The following is a 21,516-nucleotide window of genomic DNA, read 5'->3' on the forward strand; positions in this document are numbered from 1 at the left end:
TTTTCAACTACGAAAAAAATACTATATTTCTCGGCTATTTAACTTTTTACACATTCATTGCCTTCACGTTCCTTACTAGTAATGCTACTTGAAAACATCTAAGTTCAGGTTTTTTTAGTGAAACCATCTATTTCGTCAGTTAGCCATGTTATATTCTCATAGTTTCCGAGAATTCGTTCATTTTACCATCGGTGGTACATAGGGAAAGTTAATAAACAAGAGTAGGCTATTCTGGGGGGTACTAATCGAACCTTAAAAAGAGCTTAGAGAGTCTTTGGTGGGTTCTTGAATATGAAAAGAAACAAACTAGCTATTTCTTCGAATTAGGCTCATCTGGACCTTTCCAAATCAAATACGATTCGATAGCGGTCCGCCAGTTGTTTCTGGTTGCTTTAAAACTGCTTTTACTACGGTCGTTTGAGGCTGTTTTGATGACTGGACTGGAAGGATTTACAGGAAAAGATTCATTTGGCTACGAAGAGTCTGAGCTGCTAGTGCTAATGGCCCAAATTAATTGGAAATTTAGGCCCAAATTCGTTTTCAAATCTTAGGCAAAATTTTTGTTCAGAACTAGATTTACAAAACTTTACTACGAATAAAACTTAGAAATATTACTATTCCAACAAAAGGACATCGACCTTGCTTTAAGTTTGGAAGTTTGAGGCTAAAAAGAAGCATTTGCTACGTTCCTGAATTATTTTCAAATTCTCCCTCCACTTTTAAAGCCTTACCCATATTTAGGATAAGCAAAGGATTAATCACTAAAGACCTTGCTTGTACACCTCCTGGCAATATTATTATAAGGACGAAAAAGGATCCTCCCACCGAATTGAAATATGCTCTAATTCCCCACTAAAGCTATACTTGCCCGCTTAGGACATTTTCTGACTATACCTGCTCACTTTAGGGGGATTCAGCGCTAAGGATTTTTCAAAAAAAGCTCTAATGTGTAAGAATTCTGAATTTTAAAAGATATTGGCTGTGTGGGAGGATTTGGAGGAGGGGATACATACAAAAAAACATCAAAAATAGGCAAATTATACCAGGAATATAAGAAACTAAAGGGATTATAAAAAAAGTCAACGTATACGATGTTACCCGGACCCAAAACCCCCTTCCTTTTTGTTCACGTGCCTAGGTGTTTGCACCTCTGCCTCTGTTATGCGAACGAGTTTTGTCCTGCTCGTAAATCAATGTAGCTATAAACATTAGTTATCTGGAGGAACTTTCACTCTTTTTATTCATCAAATTCAAGTGTTCAATTAAGGACTCCTAATCAATTTCATCCTTGGATTTCTAGATCAAATTTTGGTTCTCACGTCAGTCATCTCACCAGATTCATCTTTTCTTGTTGAGTGAGCATTTTTTTTTTCGAACCGGTAGTTGACAATAAAAGGATGACCGCAGGATTTTGTAGCTTGACGGTATTTAATTGTCCTAAAACTTTTTCATGATTCCCTGGTGTTTAGTTGCAATATCGCTTCTGTATCTCTGTTGTTCAATGGAAATAGTTGAAAGAAGTTTTCAGTTCAAAGCTCTGGTATGTGTATTTTTGATTTTCTATTGGTTTTACTCCTATAAAGGACTGGAGGATGATTTAAACGGAGTAGCAACAAAAAGAAAATGGAAGTCCTCAATACTAATCTAACGTTTCTGTAATAAGAGGGTCGTGGGGAGGTGTTTTCGAACTACTATCTCTACCTATTCCCTATTTCTAGGGCTTAGAAGGTTGTATTATGTAAATTTTGACAAAACAAATTTAGGATTTTTTAGTTTCTTTAGCTTTACAATTTTGACAAAACGATTCCTTTGATTTTGGCCGAATTTTAAGCCATAACAAGGCTTTTCTTCCACTAAAATTGAGAAATAGTTCTACAAATCTCTAAAACCTTGTAGGCTAAATCAGAATTGAGCAATGGTGTGATGCTTCAAACCACCTTTCTTGTGCCTTGTTTGAGCTGTATATCTTTTCCTGCAGGTTGCACTTTTGCAAGAAAAAGTTCTCCGAATTTATGAAAGGTCAATGTTCTCTGGAGAGGAAGCGATGGATGTAGATTCTTCAAAAGACCTTTCCATAAAATCATTTAGGCTCTGAATCTATTTTTGAAGGTTTCATTTACCTAGCTCAACTACTTTCCAAGATAGGAAAAATACCCTCATCTAGAATTTTATTGAAGTTTTAGATACAATTTTCAGTCTAATGTAATTCCTATTAGATTTGTATACATATTCGGCAATCTCCGTACAACAATCATTTTTCTGATCTGCAGAGCCTAGGCTATATACAGAACTTCTCTTGACATCATTTAACCGAAATGTAGGCAAGGGGAAAAATTTATTTTTCAAAATTTAGGGGGTCAATTTTGTTATTTTTTCTATTTGTCAATGAAAATGACCGATAAAACATTTTTCAGTGAAAGTACAATTTTTCTTTTTTACTAGACCTAGGGGGGCTATCGCTTATGGAAGAAAAGTCTAGGTTACGTGAGGATTTGATTGTTCAGTTCAGTTCCCTTTTATTTACAACCAAAAAAGACATTCAACTAATCCGCCAGTATCCGCACCAAGAAAGGTACAAAAAACACTTGCAACTGGGCGGGCACATGCAACTAACTTTCTAACTATTAATTAACTAAATACGAAGAATGAAAACACGAAAAAAAGACGACTCGTCAATCTTTCGTCAACAAAAAAATTATAATAATAATAAAACAAATACTTTTTCAACTTACTCTTAAACAATCCCAATAGCTCAGCCGCCCGAATGATCCCCGTAGTAAAGTTCCACACCTGTGCCTCGAAAATTTAATAGGACGCCAGCCCTGGCTCCACTTCGATTTGGATCGATGGAAATCACTAGCATGAGCGGTTTCAAAACGATGAAAAGAACAATTGTCACTAAAATAACCTCGAAAAACCCGAGGGGTTATATAATTCCGACATTGATTGGCAAAAAATCCAATCCGTGAAAAAAGAGATGACATTTTGTTTACCGAAATTTCTAGGGATTCACTTCCCATATTTCTCTTTTGACGTTGATGTCAAAATTTCTGTATCTTAGGACTGAGGATGATATTGATCAGATGATACTGATGAGGATGATATTTTCTTATCTAATGAGCTGATAATCATCTTCATAATATAGATGACAAGTATATAGAATCTATGTACTTGTGTTAGTTTTGACAGCTATCCAATAACTTGAACAATTCAACAGTTTAAATAACGCTGTAGACCTCATTCATATAATTGCCCGCAAATTATCTGACGTTTCCAAGACGACGACTTAAAACACAACTTAGCCGTCGACGATGTTAGGCGGAAGTGGGAGCTGCCCTCTTTCTAAATCGCGTACTTAAATTGGCGTGTGTCATATGTGCCAGAAGTTCATCACATGCTGTGTAAAATTTGCCACACGCGCCTCATATTCGTTCTGTTTTGCGTGAAGATTCGAGGTGCGGCAGAAGCTCGCTAAATGCTGGGAAATAAGTGGTACTTCAAAATATGCCCCAGATTGTGGCTAGTGAGTAATCCTTCGGCTTAAAGGCTCTGAGCACCGTTTTGTACCTTGGGAAATAATCGAGCAATAATCAACTCAACTTTCGTCGTTGTCAATTCAACTTCATCGTCAGCTTAGTCGTTGTAACCATGAGTCAGGTTATGTCACCCTAACTTTATTCCTTATTTTAGCAAGGGCTTAATTGAAAAATTTTAAAGGGCTCTTTCACCACCGGGACTACGAAATTCAGGTAAATTACTAGCGGAAGAAGTTAAGATAGGGGCAAATTCCCAACAGTATTTATATGAATATCTATTGCGATGTGTTTGATAACAGGTTATATTTTGCAAATTAAATTTGAATATTTAATATCATAGAAATCATAAATTGCTTATAATTTTTTGCTTTTAGAAGTAGATGTGTGGCTTTTACAAGGCACGTACACAAGTTGTGAAGTCCCCTTCATCTGCTGCAGTGTTAAAGATTATTTTTGATTTCTCTTATAATTTTCTTTTCATAAATTTCCCGTGTTTTTAATAAAAAAGTTGCCCCCTTGACAGACCGCCCTATTTTATTCTTGTCTACTTGCCTAGCTTTAATTCTTGCTTTTGCTAACACTATGCATGCTTTGTAGCGTCAGAGTTGGTTTGATATTAGTCACGGAGCTCCCCCTCCCAGCTCACCATCGATCAGACAAGAAGTAAGAACTAGCATTTCTGTTGCATCCATGGTAAGATTAGTTCAGTATTATAATCATTCATATATTTAAATATGACGAAATTTATAGAATTAAATTATTCTTCCATGAACAACACTTGGATATAAAAATAAAGTGTAATATCGTATGGTTATCCTTGGGATATTCTTCATACGGTTGAATGTTTCTTCTTTGAATTAAAGTCAAAATTAACATACTAAGTTTTAGGCTCCGGGTTAAACGTGTATTTTCTACAACTTCAGCTGCAACTTGCATCAAGAGAGCAAAGAACTCATTACATGGGTCGATACAGAATTAATGGTCGGGGGGGGGGGTGGTCACCAACGGAACTTGGGCTCCCCTATCAGTGTTTTTCACTTCACCCAACCCCACCCCCAGCCTGAAATTAGTGCAACTTTTAATATTCTGGGTATGGCGTTTGACTATAAAAACAGCTCCTGAATCTTCCCCTCGTATCACTGGATTTACTAGATTCAGATCTATCCATTCACTGACACTGAATTGTGGCATTACTGACACTTCTTAGGCAATGTTCCGAAAATGTTCCTATTTAACAATTTTTGTATTACCTCAAACATTATAATAACCTATTTTTCAATAAAAAAAGTGAAACTTCGAAAAATGAAATTCGGTTGGTGGAGTTGAGTCTTAGCTATTCAATGATATGAAAATTGTTTTATTTTGAAGCATTGATACCATAGGACTCCAGGTAAATCAAACAGTTCGTGGTAACGAACTGTAAGTAAGGAGCGACCCGGCTCAATGGTAACCGAAACTCTAGAAAATGGGTTTTTGATACCAATAGATACATCAAAAGAATCAGATTTCAATGCTGATTTCAAATATATAACATTCATCAAGTTTAGTGCTACCCATCAAAAGTTACGCACCTGAGAAAATTTGGCTGATTTTCAAAAAAATGAGAAATTACCCTCTAAAAGTTATATAGCTTTAATGGAAGTCGCCCTGTCATATTCACTCCGTCAGAGAATCCTACTGCTGAGATTGGAAACATATACCTACAAAAACGCGGCATTTTGTATTTTTTGCACGGCTGTAGATCACTAATGTATAGGTATTTGTTTTTTTTTCCAGAGGTTATCGCATCGACCCAATAGTCTTAAAATATTTTGGGTGGACTCATTCGAACGGAAATTAAAAGTTTTAGTGCCCTTTTTAAGTGACCAAAAAATGGAAGACAACTAGGCCCCCTCCCCCGCTCATTTTTTTCCCAAAATCACCCGATCAAAATTCTGAGATAGTCATTTTGTTCAGCATGGTCGAAAATTTAATAAATATGTCTTTTAGAATGACGTAATCCCCCGAAGTCCCCGGGGGGAGGGCTAAAAGTTATGAACTTTACCCAATGTTAACATATAGTATTGGTTATTGGGAAGTATACAGAAGTTTTCAGGAGGGTTTTTTTCTGGTAGTGGGGAGGGGGTCAGGGGTTATGTTGGAGGATCTGTCAATGAAGGAAGTTTTCATGGGGGAAGGAAAATTGCCATGAAGGGGGCGCCGGACTTGCCAGCATTATTTATTGGTTATTGGGAAGTATAGGCCTACAGACATTTTCAGGAAGGATTTTTTCTGGAGGGGGGGGGGGCTAGAGGAGGGGGTTACTCGGGAGAATCTTTCCGTGGAGGATGTTTCTTTGGGGTAAGGGACATTTCTATGACGATTCCAAGCAATATTTAAAAAACGATCAGAAATTAAATAAAAAAACAAGTTTTTTCAACTGAAAGCAAGAAGCAACAGTAGAACTTAAAACGAACAGAAATTATAACGTATGTGAAGGGATTGTGCTCCAAGTCAATACCTCGCTCTTTACGCTACAGTTTTTTTTAGTGCTTTTAAAAGAGCTATCTATTCTAATTAAACGGCCTTTGTGATTCAGGGGTTTGTGAATCAAATTTTTTTTTAACTTTTAACGTAAAGAGCGTGGTATTGACTAAGGGGAGAACCCCCTCATATACGTAATAACATATACGTAATAAAAAAAAACAAAAAAAAAGAAACGATACGTCTCAGTAGTAATCGAAACTTTTAAAAACGGAATTTTGATGTCAATAAATGTATCAAAAGAATGGGTTTATAATGCTCATTATAAATATATAAATTTTATTAAGTTTATTATTACTCATCAAAGGCTACGAGCCTGAGAAAATTTACCCGATTTTTTAAAGAGGGGGAAACATCCCCTACAAGTGAAAGAATTTTAATGAAAATCACACCGTCAGATTCAGCGTATCAGAAAACCCTATTACATAAGTTTCAAGCTCATATCTACAAAAATCTGCAACTTTGTATTTTTTGCCAGAAGAAAAATATACGAATATAGAAGTTAGTTACGTAAGTTAATTTGTAAATTACGTCATAACCAAATTTAGAGACATCCATTTAGCAAAAGAAAAGTAAAATTTGTCTGCAAATTTTGTTTACTTATTCAATGACGGTTAGCCAAAATAAAAGCTGCATTAACTAAAAAACGATCAGAAATTAAATAAAAAAAACAAGTTTTTTAAACTGAAAGTAAAGAGCGACATTAAAACTTAAAACAAACAGAAAGTAGTCCGTATATAAAAGAGGCTGTCCCCTCCATCATGCCTTACTCTTTACGCTACAGTCTGACTGCCTCACAACTTTATTTTTTTTTAAATAAAAAATTTTAGCGTAAAGAGCGAAGCGTTGAGGAGGGGACAGCCCCTTTCATATACGGAATAATTTCTGTTCGTTTTAAGTTTTAATGTCGCTCTTTACTTTCAGTTTAAAAAACTTGTTTTTTTATTTAATAACATACAAAAACATGCAGAGGGAACATGCATTCGCTTGGGTTCATGCGTATGAGATTTCTTTTATCTCTCATTTTCATCTTTTGATTCTTTTTTATGTTTCACAGGAGGTCATCACCCCCCTTGTCCCTCCCCGGTGGCACCCACATATGAGCTGACTCTTTCTTCGCCATATTTAGGTGTTTGGACTCGTCATGGGTTGCACACAGACTGCCCGTGATAATATGGTGTTCTTGTCTAAAACTCAAGTATATCCACCAAATAAATACGAGCTTTTACGCTCGTATACGAGCTTTATTCGAGCCTTTTCTCGTATAAGAAAAAGCTTTTACGCTAAAATTGCGGACGATGGGGGGGGGGGAGAAGAAATTCGGAATTCACAAATAAATTTAAAAATGGTTTTAAAACAAATTAAAGGAAAATTGCTTAAACAGTTAAGCCGTTTTCGTGTCCAAAAGGTGAAAATTTCTGATTTAAGTTCATTCAGTACGCTTAAATAACTAAACATTCAAAGATTAAGAATAATTTAAAGACACTTATTTAAAAATGAAAAGGAATTCCAAGGTGGATTTTTCCTTTGTTGGCTAGTTTTGCTGAAGTAATGATGGTGATAAACTTGTTTAATTGATTGATACGAAAAAAAAAACTGATGATAATTATAGTCGTTCATTTCGCCACTGTCCTTAGTATGATTTTATTTTGGAACTGTGGTTCACTAAACGAGCTTTCTGACGATAAATTAATTATATCTACAAGCTGGGCTGCATCCAGGATTTTTGTTCGGAGGGGGGGGGAAGGGTAAAAGCTTCAAAAAATGGACCAAAAACTTGTTTATATGCATTTTGCTAGACGTTTTCACGAGTCGGATAAACATTTCAGTGGGTGGGGGGTTAAAACCCCCTGTATACGGCCTTGCCTACAATGTAAGTACATAGGAATATATTTTGGGGGTGGGGGGTTGGCAGATTTGCAAATAAAATGGGGATGGGAATTAAGTGAAAAGTATTGAAAATTACTGAAAGAACAATAAAAATATAATGTTTCGGGCAACCTGTAGACAGTGCAATAGCGCTGCCTAAGTAAAAAGCCGAAGTGGGCTCTATGTTTTTTTTTCTTCATACCACTTCATATGGAAGGAGCGGCCGTATAAACTCTTTTGGGAGCTCATTTGATCGGAAATTGAAAGTTCTAGTAGTCTTTTTAAGAGTCAAAAGTGATTTGACTACCCTTACTACTATTATTGCTACTAATATTACTACTACAACTACTATTACTACTACTACAACAACTATTTAGATAAATGAAAGACTTTATGCGCATCCAAGTTGGAGCTGTAGGCGATAAGGGCTGTATGTTATGCAAGTTGCCCATTGTTTAAATATAAGTTTTGTTATTTGGAAAGGGGGCAGGTTTGATTATGGGTCTAGGAAAAGGCCAAGGGTATTGAGGTTAAACTCTTAGGGAATGTTGAGGGGGGGAGTAATCGAACTACATCAAAACACACTATATGCATTTAGGTTGTGAAAGGGCGTGTCAGCAATTCTGCAGCAACAGTTTACGCCATTAAGCTGAGACTTTCAGAGTTACTACTAATGCTACCATTATCGCTGCTACTGTGAAAACTGCTGCTGCTACTATTGCTATTGAACTAAATTAACGAATTTAAGTGCATCCAGGTTGCCAAAATGGCATAGACACAGTATCCCAGGAATGAAATAGGGAATTAAATTTAAACTCTGAGGGAAAGTTGATGGATTTGCAAAACTAAACCAAAAGGCATCATATGCATATAGGTTGCGAAAAGGGTGTATCAGCAATATCCCAGAACGGCTTAGGAATTAAGTTGAATCTCTCAGGGCTACTACAGCTGCTAGTACTGCTATTACTGCTGCAACTACTACTACTGCTATTAAACTAAATATAAAGAGTTCAAGTACGTCCAGGTTCTCAAAATGCATAGATAGAATCTTAGGGACAGAACAATGTATCATTTGGAGCTTATAGGAAAAGTTAAGGGGGGTGTAAAACTAAATCAAGTGGCACTATGTGGAAGATCCCAGGAAGAGCTAAGGATATTACGTTGAAGATTCCAGAGCATGTTGTTGGGGATGTTGGACTAAATTAAAAGGCTCTATGTGAATCGAAGGTTGTCAAAAGGTCGTTTCTGCAATATTTCTAGAACGGCTAAGGGTATTAAACTGAAACTTTCAGGGCATATTGATGGCAGTTTGTTGTTAAATTAAACTAAGTTATGCGCATCCAGCTTGTGAAAAGGTCGCTCTTACAATATCTTGAATGGCTAAGGGTATTAAAGTGAACTTCCAGAGAATATTGAAAGGGATATTGAGCTAAATCGAAAGACGCTATGTGCATCCTAGTTTATCAAATGGGCGTGTCTGCAATATCTCAATGCATTTCACCCAATGCGCATTAGGTAAATTATTACTACTCTGAGCAAAGATTTTTCATATCAATATTTTAAATTGAAGCATTAGCTATTGTTGAAAATTAATTTATGTAACATCCTTGAGTCTCGACTTCTCTGGAGGAAACACTGTAATAACAAAAATTTAATACCATCTTGTTCCCCAATAGACGCTGTTTCCAAATATAATATTCGCTACTCTGAAAATTCCCCCCCTCTTTCACAACCTGAGATCAAACCCACCATCTGAAGTCATTAAAAACGTTTCTCAGTGCGAGGAAATAACAGAACCCATTTAACGTATATCTAATGCCCCTAAGCTTTAGGGTTACTGTTGAAAAAGTACGTGTTTCCTATTTACCTATTACTATAGAAAAAAATATGTTACTCACAAAAGTGCAAACACAAATACTGATACTGACTTTATTAATAAACATGGTTATAACTCTTTACAATTTACAACTACTGCACTAATGGACAAATCTACGTAAAAGTATCTACTGTGACTTTTTGGTAGCAAGAAATATCTTTAGGGGGTGGGGTGTCTCCGAGTATTGCCTGAAAGTAGTGTTGATTTTATTTTTTGCTAGTGCTAATATTATGGTAATAAAAATAAAATTTGCATGATTTGCTTGGTAATTAAGATCTTATTTTAATGTCTTATAATCAACTGCTAATTGTCTTAAGATATTTTTACTGACTGCTTAGTTTTAATTTCATTTTTTTTTTAAATCCTGGCTAATATCCGCGCCTCTCCTCCCTAGCAGGGCACGCATATCCTTTGAAAAAAACTTTCCCCTATCTTGTAGGACCTGGTTGCATCTTGATTGCCATCATAGAGCTGCTGGCAGCACTCTCATGATTGGTAAATTCTCTTAATTCGAGGATGAAAACCCTCTCCTACCCTAATCAATAATGTCTCACGAGTAGACCCATGATCGCAATCAAGGTGGGACCTAAGTAAGGCCCTTACATGCTTGCAAGCCTGCTTTTTCTTTATCAACACAATTGCAAAAAAAAGAATTTAATTGCTTTTTTTTTGCTTCTTATGTTTTTTTTCTCTGCCCCAACAAGGAAAACTGCAGTCTTGTTCTTATGTTGATAACTTACGTTCTTAGCTTAGTATTTCTACTTCTTCAGGGAAATAGTTAATCATAGCTTTTTACTAAAAGAATATGAAGGTTAAAAATTTACTAAAAGAAGATAATTACGACAAAATTACATTCTTAAACAAGAGAGAGCAGAGCTCCATGTATCAGCTTAATATATAAACGCAGGGAAAGTAACATCAAGTTCTTCAGAAAAAATGATTAAACGAAAAAACAAAATACAGGAGGATGCAGAGGAGACCACCACAATGCGGTTATAACGTAATCCAAGATTAAAGATCAGTCTATTGCTGAGAAGTATCCATATCCTGACCAAAAATAATCTTCAAGTCCCACCTTTTCATTGAAGCCTCTGAACTACTAGAGGGAGATTTACCAACTTCCTCGGTTATAGTGGCTACAGTTTTATAGGTGTTAACTTGATTTAGCTTGATCGATCTTCAATTTAATCGATTTCCTTGATCGATTCTCCAAATTAATAAAATTGTTTCAACCCAAGTAAACTTTCTTGTTGAGCCTGGTCACCATCTAAAAAACAAGCCCCATTCGCTTCTTCTTCGGTACGTCCCCAACTTCTCCACAAATGATAGCTCTAGGTTGATATGTGTTTACCTGCTTTGGCTTGACTGGCCTTCCTTTTCTTTGCACTAAAGCGACGAAGTTATGGTGACTTGAGTAAACTTGAGGAAGCTACAAATGATCATTGGTCGCCGAACGCCTTTCGCCAAAGCAACTTAACTACGGTATAATCCCTTTCTTTATTATGTACTTATGTTTATTCACCAATGATCGCTACTCATGTAAATGTTCATGTCTTTCAAAACTTTGTTGGGAATAGGATGTAAGCTGAGCAATTTGATCGATTCTCCAAATTAATAAAATTATTTCAACCCAAATAAACTTTCTTGTTGGGCCTGGTCACCATCTTAAAAACAAGCCCCATTCCCTTCTTCTTCTGTACGTCCCCAACATCTCCACAAATGATAGCTCTAGGTTGATATATGTTTACCTGCTTTGGCTTGACTGACCTTCCTTTTCTTTGCACCAAAGCGACGAAGTTATGGTGACTTGAGTAAACTTCAGGAAGCTACAAATGATCATTGGTCGCCGAACGCCTTTCGCCAAAGCAACTTAACTACGGTATAATCCCTTTCTTTATTATGTACTTATGTTTATTCACCAATGATCGCTACTCATATAAATGTTCATATGTCTTTCAAAACTCTGTTGGGAATAGAATGTAAGCTGAGCAATTTAATTTTCACTTCGAATATTAGTAAGTTTGTAATATTCATTTGGTAGTGCATAATGAGTAGAGTACCTACATGGTACTACGGCATAGGGAGTCTCATAACTCTATATAAGTAAGATCAACTTGTGTCTCTTCGTGGTTTATCCTTGTAATCCTTGTCGGTTTAGTTGCTCAATAAATTCATTCATAACTAACATCTTCTTGTTAAGTAACGGGGTTCTTACTCATAACTGCTTATCTGTTTTAACTAGTTTTTGCTTAGAATAAAATTTACATATCCTGAGCAAGTTATGGTAACATCCCCAATGTAAGGCTCTCCTGAAGGCAACACTATAGTAGAGAAAAAAAGTAGTACCATTGGACTCCCCAACTGAAGTTCCTTCTAAATATAATAGTCCTGACTCTGACCATGCATCCCCCTCCCCAATGGTCCCAGATATAGCCCTGTGTTATATACAAATCTAAAAGAAAACGCTAAAGCAATAAAATTTCTTACTTGATGATAATGCGGATTACGTCTCTATTAGTCGGACTATCATGTTTTTTTTTCTGTTATTCAAATTTTGTTTCATTTTTTAAAATAATATATTTATTTAACTAATCTGAATTCTTTTGCCATCACATAATGATTATGACGTCAAGAATACAGCTACCCGCGACAAAGGAATATAACGCATCATGAGATGAAATTGACGTGAAAATTGACTATTTAGGACTATATCTGGGACCGTTAAAGAGGGGAGACATTTTCAGAGTACTGAATATAATATTCAGTACTGAATTAAATCTTCAACACATATTTAATCTTCTTATGCAACAGGATTGGGGTTTTTATTCTCTTTTTATGCCTGTTAGGAATATAAAGAGTGTACTGATATATCACAAATAGAAAATCACAAACTCAAGAAGTTTGTGATGGCAAGGTATATCAAATAGATTATAAGTTAAATATATAGTGGTTTGCGACTGAAGGAAGCTTGCTAAAAAAAAATAGAAGAAGTATCATTAGATTCTGTATTTGATGCTATCCCCAAATGTCATGGTCGCTTTGTGACAATTATTTGTGGTAGCAGTAGATTTATGCTCTATTTCGCAATACGGGGCCCTGGGGTCGATCCCTGCTGCTGCAAGTTTGGGTGATAGGCTTGCTACTTGTCCTTGTAAATAAGACCGTGCAACTGCAACTTCGATTCGACCTTGACGTCCTATTCATCAGCAATGACCCTGGAGGGTCTTTATCCTTTATTCTTTTTTCTGACAGTGCTACTATCCCCTGACAATACTTTCCATTAGTAAGATTATTGTGTTTTTTTTTACATTTTTATCCAATCTTTCGTATTGTTTTGAAATATTTTATACATATTCATTTTTAAATTCCTCAGATGAAACTAAATTCTTTCGTCTAGTCCGCAAAAACTCCTTTGAACAAAGAACCTATGGCGCACCATGATATTCAATTAATGGAGAAATGCATTATTAGGGCTATGCCTGGGACCGTCTGGAGGGGGAAGGGTCCAATATCAGAGAAGCGACCATGATATTTTGGAGATAGTATAAAATAACGAATCTAATTGTAGGCTACTAGTTTTATTTGTTTAATATGTTTCCTTCAGAAGTGACCAACCGTTCATATTTACCGAATATACGCATATAATTTGTATATGTGTTATTATTTGATTTCAAAAAAAAAGAAGGAAAAAACAGAAACAATTTAACAGCTTTAAATTGAGACTGCAGAATGAAAATGTGCCTGTTTTGGTCTTTTCAGTCGATATGCAAGGGGGAAGATGTGACCCTCCATTACTTGGAGAAAGATATTTTGACTAGCGTGTAATGTGTGCTAAAAGAGCTTTTTACAAAATATAATCGATCTCTTTAGCCATAAACAATATGTCAAGCTTTCAGTTATCTTATCAATCTTTTGGGGTTTAGTTGTTTACCCTTCTCCCCGTGGAGAATACCCCCTCCCCTAAAATATCGCCCCCGGAAAATACCCCCCCCCCCCCCAAAAAAAAAAAAAAAAAAACTCATGCGGAAAATTCCCTCCCGTGGAATATTTTCTGCGGAGAGGGCGTGTTTTCCGGAGGGAAGGGAAGTTAAAGGCCTGCTCTCATTTTTTTCATACCTAAGCATAAAGTAGTATGATCACAGCAAGATAATTTTTTTATGAAAGAAAATGAATAATAATGCCCACTAGTAATGGTATAAAAATTATATAATGAAAATAAAAAAAGATACAACACAGTGTAAGAATCTAGGTGGTGGTTTTCTTGGGGGCTTTTGTATTTTTTTATAACTAGTAAATTAGATTTTTCAAGCTTTGCTAAATTTTTTTAGTTTATTTTTACGATAAATATTTTAACAGATGCTTGACTTCAAACTTTTGTTTAATGTTTCAGCACTAAAAATCTCACCTGTTGAAATCAGCTAAAAATCTCAGGCTCGTGAAAGGCGTTAATTTATTCTCTTTTGTTGTCTTTATTGAAACACTCCAACCACCGCAAGTTAATTTCATGCAAGCGATCTTTATTTTAGAACGGTGTGATTCTTCAAGCTTCCGTGAAACATTACAGTTTGGTCTGGGTGTCAGAAAGATTTGTAGTATTGTTCCTTATATCCTTCAAGAATTAAAAATATTTTGATTGGTTTATTCTGTTTTCAGATTTTCCAAAAAGCTTTATATCACGTTTTCTCACTCACAGAAAAAGTTAAAAATATTTTTGTGCAAACAACTGCTTTTCAATAGTAAGATGTGAATTGGGGAGGGGGGACTCTCCTCGCCAAGTTTTTTGTTCCCACTGGATTTTGAAAGTATTCTTTTTTTGGCATTTTCATTGAAAATTGCTTTTTTGTATCTTCATAGACAAAATTAAAGAAGAAACAAAATTGTTCCTCTCTCTGGATTTTGGAAACACATTTTTACCTCCCCCCCCCCATGATTCCCAGTTCTGATAGTAGTTAGAACTGGAGCCCTTGGAACCCTCCCGTCTCTTCCCGAAGTCATAGATTGTTGTGAATGCGTAGGTACATCTTGTTCTAGTTAGAATTTTTTTTTGTTATTGCTTATTCCGGAAAATGAACCCCATGTACGTGCCTATATTAATTCTATTAATTTTATATAATATAGGCCTATATTCCTTAAGTCTTTTGAGCTACTGCAGTCTAACTGACGTATTTTGCTGATCAACAAATAAAAATTATCAGTTATCCCACAACAAAATACTTTAATTGCTTCCAGGCTTGTTTACTTTGCAAATTCAAACAGAATACGCTTAAACCCAATTAGCAGAAATGACACATCATTAATGTGTGTGTCTGCTTGATTGCGCCAAATCACAGTTTATAAGATCGCCAGATACATATGTTTCAGAATAAACCTTGTTTAACTCTCCCGTTAAAAATTTTCTATCATCAAAGGCCTCGAACTAAGATTTTGATTCAGCTCGCCCTCTTCCTTTCTGGTTGTCGGTTGTTCATTTCGCACGTAATCAGCTGATTGTTTCGTTCATATACATATATTTATAAATCTTGGAGCTTTAGAGTAAAAAGGGGATGCACACAATTCTTTTTTTTTTAACTTTAGTAGGCTGCAAAGTAAAAGAAAGCAGAAAAGGACAAATCAAATTTGGACTTTCTATGCTTCGAGGCGCTCAATATCTTGCATTTGATATGACTCGAACTTCCCAAAATGAGGTCGATCTAAGTGCCCCAAAATGTGTATAATTGTAAATACATTCTTCATGTCAAGTGTGATTAACAGATCAAAATATTCCGTTAAAAAAAGTAGACCGGCTTCCTTTTCCCCCGTGATTTCGGAAATGTCCAGGGGGCAGTGTATCTTCGTTACGTAGGCAATAAGCTTCCATACTCCTGACGTTCCGAATAGTAGAAATCAATTGCATCTTGATCGCTTCAATTTTTTCTTTTTATTAAATTTGAAGGATATAAATATTAAATTGTAAGTGTTGGGGGATTTATTTTATTTAATTAAGAATTTACCTAATACGTACTGCTTATATTGCTACCAACTTATCACAGCAGAGAGCTTTAAAAGCCAACACTGCCAAACTCTTCCTCCATCTCACTCTTCCCCTTTGCTCCCTCGGATGAAATACTCATTTCCTTTAAAGATTTTGTTATAGCCACATCCCATTCCATTTGATGACGTTCTTCTTTTCGTTTCGCCTCAGTTGGATTCCCAAAAAGCACGATCTCGGCAGCCTGTCATCCGGAAAACACAACCTAACCATTAAGCCCAGTTTCATTTGGTGTTTTGAGGATGAAGGGGAAAGCAAGACAAGAATAATTTTTCGGTCGAAACCACGATTTGTTTTTCGCTTTGCCCGCTAAACGCCAAATCAAAATGTATTTCTTATGTTTATTTGCTTATTTTTAAGATGCAATTTAAGAATCTCCTTTGTAAACAAGAAAATAATCTAGAATCTCATCGTGTATTAATTTTGGCCCCTCAATAATAATCTAAACAGGCTGTTTAATCTTCCATTATATTCTTAGCTTTTCATTAATTTTCTGCTCCTTTCGGGTCGATTTCTTATTGTTTCGTTAGTTTTAATATTTGCTGATGGCTTGTAGATATTATTACATTGTCATGCTTTTGTTTTGTTTTGTTTGTGTTTCCGCCTGTGTGTGTTTCTGCTTTGTTTTTATGCTTGTTTTGATTTAATAAGCCTGATTTCCCTTTTGATAGCATGGAAGTCAACTAGACTTGTCTGAAACTTACCAAAAGCCAGTCTTGCGTAGATCAATTTCAACCCCACGACTTGCTGGATTTGATAGTTTGGTAAGCTTTGCTTTAAATTTCTTAGACTTTTAAAGGTCTTAAAATCAGGCAAGTATATGATATTAAAATCAAAAGGTAGCACCTATTTACTTACTCTTATATTTATTTCAAATTCCTTTCTTGAAAACTAAGATGTATTATACTCTCTAAGTCTCTGTCTGTAATGACAAACCGGCTTTACCTTGCCTTACACGGCATTGACATACCTTACTTGGCACTTCTTGGAGGAGGGCTCTGTTGATTGTAAATTCTGAGAGCCTCTTGAACTTTTTTTTCATCATGGTGCCCAAGAGAGAAAAAAATTCACTAAGATTCACAAACTCAAGACATAAGGGCCGTTTTTTCACTCATCAATGTGTTAAGATCTTACATTTTTTGTTGTTTTTATGCAAACGTCTTTAATCATTCTGCTCTGATCAGCGTCTGAGAACAATGATGAGTATATAACCAAAGTGCTCTCATCATTGTTCTATAAGGCAGAAAAATGGCGTTCTTCATCCTTTTTGCTAACATCAGTGAGCTGTAAGATCTTAGAACAAAGATGAGTTAAAAAACGATAATTTTTGCAGAAAGATGCAAGATCTTAGATGTAAGATCTTAGTGCTAAAAATGGCCCTATAGTCTTGCGTATGTAAATCCATAAATTGAGGAAGTTATCTGTCAATTGAAATATTTGATAAACTATGAATAGAACATAAATGAAATAAAATAAGATCGCCAGCCGTGCATAGATTGCTTTTGACCTCACGATTTGGTGGAGTTGGTAGTTTGGTAAGCTTTGCTATAAGTTTCTGGCACATTTTAAAATCTTATAATATCGTTCGCAGATGATCAGGAAAATAAAAGAGATCAACCACTGCTATTTTGTTTATACTTGACTTACTTGACTTAAGGCTCCTGCTGACGGTTCAGCGTAGAGAACGATGAGATTAGGTACCTCCAGGTTGACATATCGCTTTCCAGGCGCGCAGGTTCCTCCACCGGGATGTGGGCTTGGTGAGGAATTCATTGGCTTTGTCTTTCCACCTAGTGTGTGGGCGTCCTCTGGGTCGTTTCCATCCGTGTAGGGTGGGGTCAAAGTCTAATGCGACACGTGCTGGGGCGTCGTGTGACATGCGAAAGAGGTGGCTGTACCACCGGACAGTACGCTGGGCGAGCTGCGTCGAGACAGGAGTTTGAGCCGTACTTGACAGAAGTCTGGTTGCTAACGAAGTCAGACCTGTGAAGTCTTTCGATTCTTCGGAGATGTTTCGTCTGTGCGACATCGACGGCGCTGAGGATAGATTTTGCAGCTGGCCATGTCTCCTCTTCATACAGCAGGACGCTGCTGACTGACGCATTTTAAATGCGCATTTCGGTAAAGCGGCTTATGTTTGGCTTTCGCCAAATGCTGCTAAGCTTCCCAACAAGTGCTGAAGACTTGGCAATTCGAGATGTAAGCTCTTTTGTGATCAAGCCATCATTCGACAGAATAGATCCCAGGTAAGTGAATTCTTCAACGACATCTACTCGGTTGCTTCCGATGTTGACTTCCTTTACAGTAGAACGGGACGTGGGGGGCTCAAGGAGCATAACTTTGGTTTTTTGCCAGTTGATCTTCAGTCCAACTTTCGAGGCTTCTTCTGAGAGCACCTGGAGAGCTTTGGTCATCTTATCGACGGTGCTCGCAACTAGCGCTATGTCGTCGGCGAAGTCAGCATCAGAGAGTACCCGGTCTCCAAACTGAAGACCGAATTGAAGGCGATTCATCGTGCTGGCCATAACATGGTCTATGACGCAGTTGAAAAGCTCGGGAGCGGCGGCACAGCCCTGCCGGACGCCAGTCTTCACCGGGAATGTGGGACTGCGTCTTCCATTGACTTGCACGCAGCTTTCCGTATCCTCATACAGTTTTTGAAAGAGTGAGCAATATTTCTTGGGTAGACCCGTAGTTCTGAGTATCAGCCAAAGTGAACGGCGATCAACAGAAGCGAAGGCAGCCTTAAAGTCCACGAATGTGATGTACGCTTTTTGGTGGAACTCTTGCGTCTTCTCGATCAATTGGCGTACAGTAAACATTTGCTCCGTCGTCAACCTGCCGGGCATGAATCTAGCTTGCTGGACTTGTCTCTTTCTACGCAAAAAAGGTGGAACATCTGTCCAGGAGTGACAGGGCGAAGAGTTTACCAGGAACAGAGAGAAGCGTGATCCCACGATAGTTGGAGCAGATTTGACGGCTGCCCATACGTTTCCAGAGCGGCAATATGATGCCAGCACGCCAGTCATTCGGTATGCTTTCCGAATGACTTTGTTTATACTATATACATATATAGAGATGAATGTATTTTTTGGCATATTAACTTTAACTGTATAAATAATACCATACTTGCCTACCTATAATGACCTACGAAAAAAACAACAATAAGCAATGGTCTGAAGACGTTTGTAATATCATGAATTTTCGTGGGTAGAAGACAGTGGTGGATCCAGGATTTTGTTGGGGGGGGGGGCAAAATGGTTGATTCGAAAAACTTGCGATAGGAGCAAGTTTAATTAACCCAAACGTGCGTTAATTAAGTAAATTACACTACTTTAGATTATGTTAGGGTGGCGCGCGCCCCCCACGCCCCTCCCCAGGATCCGCCACTGGTAGAAGAGCAAGGCCTTCATAAATGTTTTCTGGTTGTATCTTTATTTTCCATGAAAGACGCCTCAAACAAAGCGGATGAACATTCAGTGAATTTGGATTAAACCTCCGCCACCCTTCATTTTTAAGAATATTTGTATGGATTAGTAAAGGATGGACCAGTATAGGTGCTGAAGAGTGAAAGATCCCCTCTTGTTGCTTGTCTTATTTAAGAAATGTTTTAAGAAAATACACTAAATAAACCCTTCTTATCAAGCTTTGTTATGCAACAGTTTGAATCTAATGTAGAGAGTGATGGTTGAAGGAGGGTAGCCCCCCACGTATTAAGAATAACCCTGCAAATGGTATTGCAATAAAAATAAAGTCAACGAAAAATCTTTGTTTTCCATTTGAAAGAAAAAGAGCAACATTAAAATTGAAAACATACAGAAATTATCCTGAATAACAGTGGGTTGCTGCCCCTCAATTGCCTGCCCTTTATGCTCAAGGTCAACTTTTTCTTTTATTGAAACTATTCTATAGCGCAATGTGCACAGCCAGCGGGTAATTCAAGGGGCTCTTTGGTTTTGTTGTTTATACCAACTTCCTCTCAAAACAGATGGATCTGGAAATTTTACTTTTTAAGGCAAATGTGACTAAAGAAACCATTTTGTTCTTGAGATGCGGTGAAAAAAATAATAATTAAATCTTGTCACGTTGATCTTGTGTTTGAGTATTTGTCCTGAAGAATTGAAAAGTAAAGTCAAGAGCAGGGTCAAAGGGGCGGCAGCTCCTCTTGTGTAATGAGTATTTGCTGCTCTTTTTCTGTTTAAATTGCCGCTCTTTCTTTTCTTTTAGTAATTTGTTTTTACTTTAATTCAATTGGAAATCAGCTCATAGCTTGCGCTTAACGTGAAGAGTAGTGTCACATTGGCCGCTAAGGCCGAACACATTTATCAACATAATTTTTTGACTAGTGAGACCTGTCATTTTAGCTGACCAGTCATTAGCCTCTTCTATTAGGTATCTTTCTTTGGGGAATAGCAATGTTAAACCCTTATTATTACGACACAATTTTTAAAAATCATTGGAACGGTTTTAACTCCTCTTCTCGCCTTTACTCCACAGAAAAAGGTTCTGAACTTTACCCTTGATCTGCACCCTGTAGGTTATGAAATTTTCCATAAGAACGAGGGTCTAAATATCCATCTTAAATTTCTAATAACCGATAGTGGGAGGTGTTCGATGCAATTGTGATGCATATAGGTAAAAATTATTATATTTCCTTGAATATTTATTGTAACTTCTGCTTGTTCTAGGTTTCATGTGTTTATCGACATTAATATCTTACATTTTTTTTAAAAGCGTGATTGAGTGGGGTTTTAGCTTTCATTTGTTCTTTCATAGTAATTTCTGTTCTTTTAAGGTTGACCTTCTATTTGACTTTATGTCTGCTTGTTTTAGGTTTTATTATCGCTCTATACTTTTTAATTGAAACATTTTTTGAAACGAATTATTCACAGCTCAAAGATACTTCGGTAATTTCTTCATTTTTATGATGTTGCTATGCTTATTTTGGCTGAAAGACGTAGCTTGCACGTATAAATGGTTATTTCTTCCCTATTTTTCCCTTGAAACGTTGTGTACAATTGTTTGTATTATAAGAACTCTAAAAAAAAAATATACGAGTATGATTTTATTCGTAAAAAAAAGTACGAGGAAAAAAAAAATATCATTGATTGACATGAGTTAATTTACCATTAATCAACTCTAGTGTAATTTTTTTTTCTAAGGACAAACAAACCGCGATTAAAACTGCTTAAGAGATCAGAATAAATCATCTTTTTGTAGACTTATCCTGATTTCTTAAAACAGAAATGCATAGCAATTTTCAGTTTTTGCATCCCCCGAAATAGAGAATGTATGCTTTTGATAGCCTTCACAAGCACGAAGCTTTGTCCCTGTCTCTTAATATTCCTCCCTACTTTGATCAGTCCCGAGGACCTTAAAACTTTATTTTGGGCACAATGGCGTCCCAACTTTTATAGAGTTTTATATCTCCATCTCCTTACAATAATCGGTCCCATGGTGGCCTGAAACACTCATTTTGCATTTGTTTGTGTATATGCTGGCGTCCCAAATCTCGTAGTTTATTAACGTCTGGACTTTTTTATTAGCGTATCTGTTGTATATCACAACAGTCTTGTTTTTTTTACAGACTTGTGTTGATTAAATCCGCGTCTTCATTAAGACATGGTATGAAATCTGATTCCATTTTGCCGAGACCTTTATTCAGTATGTCGGTAGAGCTCGAA

The 21,516-nt window shown here is 36.6% G+C and overlaps 1 protein-coding gene across 31 annotated transcripts in view; it reads left to right on the forward strand.

Moving 5' to 3' along the window:
- The window catches only part of LOC148956633 (uncharacterized), a 204,917-nt gene that overhangs the window by 118,732 nt on the left and 64,669 nt on the right, over positions 1-21,516 (forward strand). For 20 of the 31 annotated variants that reach the window (XM_089086197.1, XM_089086341.1, XM_089086274.1 and 17 more), the window contains 3 exons: positions 4,134-4,229; positions 11,594-11,683; positions 16,504-16,596. The exons of 5 other annotated variants lie outside the window; for them this stretch is intronic. In XM_089086197.1, coding sequence (XP_088942323.1) covers positions 4,134-4,229; positions 11,594-11,683; positions 16,504-16,596 — 279 coding nt within the window. The remainder of the gene's footprint in view (positions 1-4,133; positions 4,230-11,593; positions 11,684-16,503; positions 16,597-21,516) is intronic. 6 more of the 31 variants (XM_089086244.1, XM_089086322.1, XM_089086264.1 and 3 more) reach the window with 3 other exon arrangements.

Source organism: Artemia sp. Qi Xiang Cuo, chromosome 1 (genome assembly GCF_049724085.1).
Source record: "Artemia sp. Qi Xiang Cuo chromosome 1, ASM4972408v1, whole genome shotgun sequence".
NCBI classification, from domain to species: Eukaryota; Metazoa; Arthropoda; class Branchiopoda; order Anostraca; family Artemiidae; genus Artemia; species Artemia sp. Qi Xiang Cuo.